At 21.2% G+C, this 11,209-nt stretch overlaps 4 protein-coding genes across 4 annotated transcripts; 1 reads left to right on the forward strand and 3 right to left on the reverse strand.

Annotated features, from left to right (window-relative positions):
• Positions 1 to 298: 298 nt before the first annotated feature.
• Positions 299 to 4,741, reverse strand: ENU1_017240 (hypothetical protein; the record flags this gene model as incomplete). The annotated part of the gene is made up of 1 exon (XM_008856875.1): positions 299 to 4,741. One exon carries the CDS (start codon positions 4,739 to 4,741, stop codon positions 299 to 301), a length of 4,443 nt encoding a protein of 1,480 aa, XP_008855097.1.
• A 249-nt stretch (positions 4,742 to 4,990) lies between these two features.
• On the reverse strand, positions 4,991 to 6,055 carry ENU1_017250 (hypothetical protein; the record flags this gene model as incomplete). The annotated part of the gene is made up of 1 exon (XM_008856876.1): positions 4,991 to 6,055. One exon carries the CDS (start codon positions 6,053 to 6,055, stop codon positions 4,991 to 4,993), a length of 1,065 nt encoding a protein of 354 aa, XP_008855098.1.
• Positions 6,056 to 6,267: 212 nt separating this feature from the next.
• On the forward strand, positions 6,268 to 6,774 carry ENU1_017260 (eukaryotic ribosomal protein L18 protein; the record flags this gene model as incomplete). Its single annotated transcript, XM_008856877.1, has 1 exon — positions 6,268 to 6,774. One exon carries the CDS (start codon positions 6,268 to 6,270, stop codon positions 6,772 to 6,774), a length of 507 nt encoding a protein of 168 aa, XP_008855099.1.
• A 121-nt stretch (positions 6,775 to 6,895) lies between these two features.
• ENU1_017270 (hypothetical protein) lies at positions 6,896 to 8,719 on the reverse strand (the record flags this gene model as incomplete). The annotated part of the gene is made up of 1 exon (XM_008856878.1): positions 6,896 to 8,719. The coding sequence occupies one exon, from the start codon at positions 8,717 to 8,719 to the stop codon at positions 6,896 to 6,898; it is 1,824 nt and encodes a 607-aa protein (XP_008855100.1).
• Positions 8,720 to 11,209: the final 2,490 nt, after the last annotated feature.

The raw sequence follows: 11,209 nt of genomic DNA on the forward strand, positions 1-11,209 counted from the left end.
AATGAACAAATAACTTGTTTTCATTTTTTTTGGAATGAATTATTTGAGTTTCAATAAAGAAGAAAATCCATTTTTCAGGTTTTTTTGAAAATTCTCTAAAGATATTATTTCTAAAAAATTGAATTATTTAGTAACATAAATAAAATAAAGAAGTATTAATTGGATTTAGAGCTTTTCTTAACAGTTTTTTTCTCTTGTAAACAAAAAAAAAGGAAAAAACAAAATAAAATTGAAGTAAATAAAATTTGTGTTAAAAAGAAAGAGTAATTGATACAGAAAAAGAAGTAAAAATATATTATTAAATTTTTGAGAGAATAATATAATCTATTCTATACAAATGAATATAATGCTTCTTATTATCTTTATTTAGAACTAAGAAATTCCATGTTTCAGGTGAATCATTTGAACATAAAGGAAGACAAATATCATTAATAATATGACCAGAAGAATCAGAAGTAAAAGTAATAGCAGTTAATATACGCATTTCAACATGACGATTTGTAATAATGAAGATATTTTCATTAGTAGTAAGAAAAATAAAATCAAACATTGCACAAGTTATTGCTTTCATTGAAATAATAATATCAACATCCATAAATGAAGTAGTTAAATAAATTTCACCAATTTCATTAATACAACTAAATGAACTATCATTAAAAATGACATAAGTAATTGAATTTCCACCAGTAACAAATTTAATATTTTGTGATAATATAATATCAAATTGTAATGTTCTTTCTTTCCAACGAATTAATCTTTTATTTTCTATTCCAAAAACACAATCATTAGCCGTAAAAATATTAAAACGACCTTTTATTTTATCAATAATTATTCCATCAAAATTACAAATAAGAATTTCAGTTTCTGTTCCAATAACAATAAAATTTGAAAGTAAATGAACGCTTTGAACATAATTACATTTAATAACATGTTTTATATTTCCTGTAATTATAATATTCTTCATTCCTTTCTTTCCAAAAATAATACCATCATCAAATATAATACAAATATCATCTATTCTTCCTTTATACAATTGAATAAAATTTCCTCCTTTTATATGACGTTCAAGACAACTTTTTATTGTAGTAGAATCAATAAAATAAATCATTTCATTTAATAACTCAACACGTATTTCTTCTTCTCCATTATAAATTTCTCCAATAAATAAAGGGTCTTTAATAATACCTTTAGTACCCTCAAAAACATTTATTAATTTATTAAAGTCGTAAGATATTTTTCTTGGTTTTTCCTTTCTAAAATTCATAAATGTAGAGGAAATCCATTTATTAAGATATTTTGATATTCTTGGAGATTCTAATAATAGTTGTAAATGTTGTACACATTGTCTTGGAGATTCTGCAAATTCTTTTGGAATTTCCACATTTTTTAATGAATCTATTAAAAAGAACCATTCTGAAGGGAAATTAGACTCTCTTAAATCTAATGATAAAACTTCTTTTTTTGTTAAGCATTCCGACAATATAGGAAATACTTTATTTGAATAGTACAATTCAAATACATTTTGTTTAAATGTGCTACATATTTTTGGAAAATAGTTATAATGTTCTACTTCAGTAATATATTGTAAATACTTAAAATTACTTAATTCACCATCTTGCCATTGTTTTGAAATATTTACTCTATTAGACAAAAGAGGTTTTGAATGAGGACTAATTGAACTACTACGAGAAAGAGAAGCAGATAAACTTTTTAAAATAGAACCTTTATGAACCAATTTTATTTTAGATTTTTTAGGAGTAATAGGAATAAGAACAACATCTTCAAAATAAATTGATTGAATTTTATCTAATTCTTTTTGATGTTCATTAATATGATATGAAATTATATCATTAGAAATACATTTGAATGTAAAGTTATTAAAAATATTAGTTAGTTGATTATAATATTGTTGGTTTATAGATTGAATTGAAGATAAATGAAAACAAGTGATTTCTTTTAAAGAATGAATAGAAGGAGGAGTATTTGTAAAGAAAGAATGAATAGAATAAATATACCAAACAAAAAATGATAATGAAATTTGATGAGGGGCAAATGGAAGAATAAAATTAATAAATGACAATAATAATTCAAAATCATTTTTTTGAGTATTATTAAATAATATTAACATATTAATATGTGAAATAAATAAGTGAATAAATAAAATATATATTGAATAATATTCTTTTAATTCAGATAAATGTAACCATTCATTAGTTAACCATTTAAATGAAATGTTTGATATATAATTATTAATTAATTTATATAATTCATTAATAAAAGGTAAATTAATACTTATTCCATAATTAATTTTATTAGAAATAATTGATAAAATAATTCCAATATTAAAGTCATAATCTCCATTTGTAATAAAAATTTCTAAAAGAGATAATAAAAGTTGAATAAATTGTTTATTATCAGGTAACAATAGTCTTAATATATCTATTATTTGTTTTATTGTTGTATTTGTTATTTTCATAAGATGATAAAATACTGTTAAAACATATTTCATTTCAGTATCATCAATATATTCTACTAATATTTTTGATATAATATCTATCCATGATGAAATAGATGATAATAAATAATAAACGTTGTGTGTTGGTTTACAAGATGATATGTCTTTAAATATTTTTATTATTACTTCTTTTTGAGTTTGAGTAAATGGTGGTTCAAATGACTCAAAAAGTAATGGTAAAATTGGTTTATATGTTAATGTATTTACTTCTTCTTGAAAACATTGATTATTTAATGTTGGAATTTCAAATTCAAATTGAGGTTCTTTGTTATATGATAAATATAAACAAGTTTGATAAACTTTCCATGAATAATTAATAACTTCAAACGGACCATTTCCACCAAGTCTTATCCAAGTCATTAAACAATAAGAAGCAACAAGATCATTTATTGATTGAATTTTAGATTTAAAAACATCAATAAAAGAAAGATATTTTACATTCCATTTTAAAGGTTCTAATTGAAGAACTTTCCATAACATATGATAAATAATCCAATTATCACTTTTAATAAAAGAGAAACATTGTTCTATTATATTATTTAATAATACATTTGGAATTAAATCTATTAAAGATTGAAATAAAAGAATTTTTGTTGTAATTTCCATATTTCCCATAAATATTAAAACAATTTCTTTTGCTGTAATAACTTTTTCAATATGAATTGATTGAACAATTTTTGGAGTAAAAATATTAGTAAATTCTTTCAAGAAAATAAGTTGTTGATTTAAAGTTAATTTAGAAGGAAGAGAAAAAAGTCTAATTAAAGCATGATGAATATTATCATTATTTAAAGTCATATTAAGAATAGAACTTACTAATTTAATATGTTCATTAATAACAGTATCATTTCCTTTTTGAATAACAATTTCTAATTGATCAAATATAAAAGTAAAAAAATGACGATTTAAACACCATTCATTAACTTTTATATCTTTAACCATTAATCCAAATAATAATTTAATAACATTTGTAATATTTGATGGTTTAATTAAAGATAAAAGATGAATACATTTTGTTAAATAATCATCTTCAATAAATAAATCAGAAAATTTACATGTTGCAATTTCAATAATTGGATAAAACAAATAATCACTAAAAACATCTAATAATCCTATTTGTATAAACGGTGTTTTATTATTTAATTTATCAATTTTTTTTAAAATATTTCCTTCACTTTTTAATGGACTTTTAGTAACTCCCACATTTAAAACTAATCGTGGAATAATATTATTTATTATTTGTCTATTAAATTCTATTTCATAATCAAACCAATCAATATTATTAATATCATTAAATTCATACACATCAAACATCCATTGAAACCCAGTAATTTTACCAATTAAAGAAGTTCCAGGAATACCTTTAATATAACCTAAATAAAGAAGAATAGTTTCTTTAAATAATGGATAATTAATAGGAAATACTTGTTGTTGATTATTAAGTTGAACAATAAATCTATTATTATTATGATAAATATTTAATGAATACCATTGATTTTTTTGTATAATAAATTGTGTATCATATTCTCTTGTAAATGAAATTCCTGAATATAATTGTTGTGTTCTTTTTCCAGTAGTTTCACATTTAATAACTAAATGTTTATTTAAACCTTCAATAGCACAAGTTAATTTATACATCGTTGCATTAATTGAAAAAATTACTGGAAATGAATCATCTGTCATTGTTTCAATAAAAAAATTTGTTTTAATTGCATATGAATATTCTGGAAATATTGGTAATTGAATAACAAGTGAAATCCCTGTATTCATACCATTTAACTGATAATAACTTATTGGTTCATTATTAATACTTTCAATTAAATATCCTGTCAAATAAGAACTTTGAATTCTATTTAATTTTTCATATAATTTAAATATTAATTCCATTATTTCACTATTTAAATAATATTGGAGTAATTGTACAATAATTCTAATAATAATTTTTGCTATTTCATCATTATTTATTTGAGGTACTTTCTCTATAAAAAATATTAAAATTTCTTTTTTTAAATATTCAATATTTATTGAAATTTTCATTAACGTTTCTATTATTTCAATTCCTTCTTTGTTCTCTAAATCTTCTTTTATTATTTCCATCCAATTTTCTTTTATTATTTCTATCCAATTTTCTTTTAATTGATAATAATAACTGTTAATTGGAATGTCTTTATTATATTCATTTACACACAATAAATTTATTATCTGTGTTGGTTCTAATTTATTCATATCTTTCTTTATTTTTAAGTTTATCTTCTTTTTTATAAACAAAAATGAAATTTAAAAGAAGCTTGAAAATAATTCATTCAAAGAGAAATTAGTTATTACTTATTTTTTATTTGTTTTAATTTGTTTTCTATGTGTTTTTTTTTGAAACAATAAATTGTTAAATAAACAAAAATTTTTTTGAATAAAAAAAAAATTAACTTTTTGTAAATGTAAAAAACTTTCAATGACATTATGTATTAGAATTTATATTCATTCTGAATGATAGACATGAAATATAAAATAATCTAATAAACTAAATAAAGCAAAAACCCCTCCTATAATTCCACAAATACTTGTTAATAAATGTCCAAATGAATTTTTTTCTTCAAAGTATAACACCTCAATTGATGAAATGTCATATATAACAAACACTCCTGGAATTCCTTGTTCAGGTGATTTTAAACTACCCGGTCTATAATGTTCAGTAACACTATAACCATTTGTATTAATTACTTTATTGTCAAGTGAAGTATATGTCATAGGAACTACTTGAACGAAATATTGGTACATTGAATTATTTGTTCTATCAACTTTAACAATTCCATCCAGTGGATTAATCATTCCTGGAAATGAATCTCCAAATGATAAAAAGTTCCATGTATGAGTTAAGTTAATTCCTCCTGAAATCCAATCAACTGAATGAATATGCTCTTGTGTTAACTGTTGACTACTTCCTGGTGCAATATGGAAATTACCACTAGCTCTATTAACAAAAACAGTTCCAGAAATTCTACATCCTTCTCCATTATAAAATGTTGTCATTTTATGAATATTCTTTATTTCACATTGTGGTGATCCTTTAGGAACTTCTTTGTTTAATTTTTGATAAGACTCTGTTAATTCTTCACAAGTAAAACAACATTTATCTTTATCAATTTCATTATTACAAGGAGGACATTCAGTTCCATAAACTGTTTTAGCAAATTTTTTTTTACTTATCTCATCTTCATTGACAAGATTTAATCTTTCTTTTTTGATATTTTTTGATATATCAATTATAACTTCTCCGGTAGTATCTAAGACATCAACTGATGTAAAAGAACATGCTGAATGAGGAAAAGTAATGTCAAAATTAATTGGTAATTTTTTATTTTTTGATTCATCGACTCGAAGAACTGGTTTTTTTCGAATAGTAAAGTAATCATTAAGTTCAGATGAAAACATCCAAATCATAGTAATAATACATACTATTGATAATAATCCTCCTATCCAATGTTTTACTCTATTATTACTATTAATTTTTGGATATGCATCAAATCGTTTGATGTTCTGCATGAAAGGTTTTTTTAATTTATTTTATAAATTTTATTACAGTTTTAATTTTTGATATTTATTTGTGTTATTCATAAATAATAATAAATATAATTAAAAAATAATAAAATAATAATAATATTTACTACATTAAAAAAATGAAAGAAAAATAAAAAATTCCTTTTAAGAATTTTAAAGATTATAAACCCTAGAACTGTTTACATAATTAGCAAGGAATGGCTATTGATCTTGATAGACATCACGTTCGTAAACACGTTTCAAAAACCGCTCGTGGAAATAATGCTTATATGAAACTTCTTGTAAGATTATATGGATTCCTTGCTAGAAGAACCCAATCAAAATTTGCTAAGACTATTTTACACAGACTTTGCTTAAGTCGTGTTAACAGACCAATTGTCTCAACCAGTAAATTGGCTTGCCTTATGAAAAAACATCCAGAAGAAACTGCAGTTTGTGTCAATACTGTTACTTATGATAGTAGATACCCAGTTCCAAAAATGAACGTTTGTGCTCTTAAATTCACTAAAACTGCTGAAGCTGCTATTACTAAAGCTGGTGGAAAATGTTTAAGATTTGATGAACTTGCACTTAAAGCACCAACTGGAAGAAAGACTGTCCTCATTAGAGGAAAGAGAAATGTCAGAGAAGCACTCAAACATTTCGGTAAAGTTTGTGCTAAGAAGAACCCAGCAAAACAATATAAGGGAAAACAAACTAAATGAGAAAGTTAATTGATCTTGTTATGACTAAATAATATTTTACTAATTACTTTTACTTAATTAATAATGATAATTTGAAAAAAATAAGTTTTTAATTAATAAGAAATAAAGAAGTAAAATTATACTACACATCAGAGTGATATATGTATTGTTTAATATCATCATCTAAATCACTTGAGCTTGAGGGAGTATCATCAGATAATAAATAAAGTCCTTTGTTTGGTGATTTTGATCCAAATAATCTTTTTTGATTAGTTGTTCGTGATTTAGAACGAGGAGGATTTTTATTCATTTTAGGAGAACATAAAAGAAATACTTTCGTTTTGTAAAGTAAAGTGATTTTTTTTTGATTGAGTTGAGTGATGTTAGAAAGAATAGAAACACAACTACAACATTTATTTAATGGAGAAAGTATTTTTAATTTTTGTGTTAATAAATCAAATCCAATACACTCCACATTTTGGTAATGAAGAATAATTCTATTTAATAATGGACATTCAATAGTAGGAATAGTAATATGACTTAATACTAAAAATAATTTTGATACCAAAAAATTGCCTCTGAGTACTAAAGAATTACAACAAAGTATAATTGATTTAGGTTTTGGTTTAATACCTACTGAAGTAAAATAATGTTGTAATTGTGTTTGATCATAATGAGGGAATAAAACAGTTGTTTTCTTTGAAGAAGAATGTAAAGATAAATCTTTAATAGAGATAATATTACTAAGATCTAATTTATCAAAATCACCATCAATTGAGAGATATTCTATTGTTTTTATAACATCAAAATTTTTAAATATTATTTTACCTTTTTTATTGGTAATATTAATATAATTTAAATGAGAGTTAAATGTAATAGTTATAATTGGTGAAGATGAATTAATTAATAAACTTGTTAATGAATTATTGTTAGAACAATCCATTGAACTAACAACGCCAGAAATATTAAGTTGTTTAAGAAGATTTAAGTCTAATAATGAACCAAGTCTGGCATTATAATTCATTGTTTTTATAAAACATGATTCAACAGAAGAAGGAAGACATATTTTCTTTTGCTTTATTTTAGTTTGTTGTTTAATAAAAGGTCCATAATTTGAATTAACATAAAAAGAATTTAAATGAGATAATTCTTTTAAATTATTAACCCAAAGAGTATTTCCATTTAAAGAACATGATTGTAATGAATTAGGAAGAGTTAATTTTAAATGTTTTCCAGAAGAAATAGTTAATTGAAAATTAGTTAATACTTCAAAACAAGTTAAGTCAAGAAAGGTAATTGTATTTTGATTAATAATAAGTATTAATTGAATCATTTTTATACTACATAATTCCCATAATGAATTATCATTAAATATATCAAATTGTTTTTCAATATTATTAATTTGATTTTCTTCAAAAGAATTAGAATAACTTTCTAAATAATTTGGAATATTTGTTTCATTTTCATCATTAAACAGATCATAATTAAATAATTTTAAATTGGAAATATAAAATAATTGTTCAGTAAAAGAAGAACTAATAAGGGTAATACTAATCGTATTAAATCTTTGACAAAAATGAAGTAATGAATTAATTTCATATTCATTTAGTTTTTCTTTATGATAAATAACAATTTTTTTTATTTTGTTTTTTTTATTAATTGAACTAAATGAAAGTAATTTACCATGAAAATGATATATTATAATTCTTTGAACATTTTTTAATAAATGTAAACGAATAATATCATTTACTTCTATTCTTATTTCAATTATTTTGTCATAATATTGACTATTAATTAAATTAATAGTTGTTAAAACATTTATTTCAAACCAATAAATTTGTTTGAAAAATATTTCATTAATTTCTGTTTGATATTCTACTAGGTTTCCTCGAAATGTTTGAATTTGACTAAAATATTTTGAAATAAATGAAATATCAAGAAAAATTAATGGTGGATTAATTTTCATCATTTCTATAGCTTTTTCACATTTCTTTGAAATAAATGGAAGAAAACTAATTGTTTGTTTTTTGTTAATAAAGAGAAAAACGTTACATAAGTAAATAGTCTCGAGTGTCGACATTTAATAAGACTAGATAATATTATTTACACTAAGATTTATTTAAAAAGTTTTTGTAATTAAAAAAATTCTTTAAGATTTTCTAAAAAAAAAACTTTCATTTCTTTTTTTGTTATTTTATTTTGGTTTATTCATTTTGTTTAAATTTCTCTTTTTTTCATTAATGAATGATCCAAATATAATAATAATTTAAAGAATTAATTGTTAATAGTTGTTATTTATTCATTGATTAATGGATATTAATCACATTATACATTATAATGAGTAATTTCATTGTTTTATTTCTATTATATTATTGTTTTCTTTTCATGCTTCTTTCTAATTATTTCTTCTTTTTTAATTTCTCAATTTAAATATCATTTCTATATTTCTTATTTTATGTTGAATGAACGTTTCATTACTACTGTGTTGTTATTATTTCTAATTTCATTTAACATTAACACCATCATTTATATCATTTTCTTTTGTAATTATTTTTTCAAACGTCTTACTTCAGTTCGAATATGACACGTCTGAAACACCACACACAAACAATAATATATTTCAAAGATTCAACTCTCTCTGTTATTATCTTGTTATGGTGGTTTACTTGAATAAGGAATGAATTAGTTAATGATGCAAATAGTGTACAAATTTATTATGGTTGAATATTACTTATTGTATTATATGAATTGGTATTTATTAATAAAGAAATAATAAATATATGAAGGTATTAATCAAGAAAATAATCTACTAAGGTATGGTTAAGATTAAAATGAAATGAATCATAATAGTATAATGGTAATGAAATACTCTCTTCTCTCTTTCATAAAATAGAAAATGAAAATCATTAAAATTGAGTCATAAATCAAACTAAATAATAAAGAGAATGAATAAACAAAAAGAAGTTTGAGAATATTTTAATAATAGGAAGATTTAAATATAAAATTAAATATGAAAATAGTATTATTTCAATAGTTTTGATGCATAATTTGATTCATTTTTATTAACATATTGTATTTATTTTATTTTAACAATAAATAATGAAATAAAATGCATTAAATTGGTGTTATAATATCTTAATTTAATTACTATATTTATTACAATTATTCATATAAATTAAATACTATGAAATTAATACTAAAAATGATAATGAGTAATGGAAATAAATTTATTCATTTTAAATAGCATTAACTATCAAATAATTGTATAAATGAAAGAATGATCATGTAAAATATAATAAATGGAGAATAATAATATAAAATGAAGAATAACAACTGGTCTAGAATATAAAATTAATAAAAATAAAAGAGTAGTATTGTCATATTCTTTTCGAAATGTAATATCAATAAAAATTATCACTTATTTATAACCAAACAAAAAACTAAATGAAGAAGATTTAATTTGAACAAACTTCAAATAATGTTAGTTCAAAAAAAAAATAAAACATAAATGAATAAAATAATACATATGAAATATGAAGATATAAAATTACAATAAAATGCAACACTCTGGCAACACTAAGAGTGATAAAGAACAAATTATTTGAATAAAATGATAAATCAAATAATGAAAATGTGAATAAACAGATATTATAGATTATATTATTTTTTATTATTCATATTTCATTATTCGTATGTCATTCTGGTTTTATGTTATTTTGGTTTAAGTATTAATTGGTCATGGTTATTTCATTATATTTTATCATTATTTAATTTCGTTTTTTAATTTCAGTCATTTATTAATAATAACTTGTTGTTCCAAAGAAACAATAAATTCATTAAAATTAAATAATATTTATTCATAAATTAATGAAATATTTAAATATTACAATGAATGATGAAATATTATTTTCATTTAAAACGAAGAATGTTTAAATATAATATATGATGAATAAAATACAGATTGTATTATCATTAATACTCAATATAACACATTTAATAATATTGAATACAAATAAATGAGAAGATGATAAATGATTAAAATCAAATAAAAATAGATTAACAATTATTCTTTAATGAATAAAAATGAATATTAGTTATGAAATAATCACTGAAAAATTGATTATTATTTAACAGATATTCTTTATTCTACGCAATGAAATATTAAAATCAAATGATGAGAAAATAATAAAAATATGATTATATAATAGAATATGATTAATAATTAATAATAATATAACCAAATCGTACAATAAAGAATTAAAAATGTGAGAATAATAATTTCATTAATCCCAGAATTGTAGTAAATTGTAAAGCATTTGATTATTCATTTCTCTCTTTAACATAATTTAACAAAAGACTATATAAATAAATATCATGAAGTGAGTATATGCAGTGCTTTAATAATAAATAAAATTATTCAATATGTCACTAATAAATAAATAATAAAACGAAAAAA

Source organism: Entamoeba nuttalli (assembly GCF_000257125.1).
Source record: "Entamoeba nuttalli P19 unplaced genomic scaffold asmbl_2296, whole genome shotgun sequence".
Lineage (NCBI taxonomy): Eukaryota > Evosea > Mastigamoebida > Endamoebidae > Entamoeba > Entamoeba nuttalli.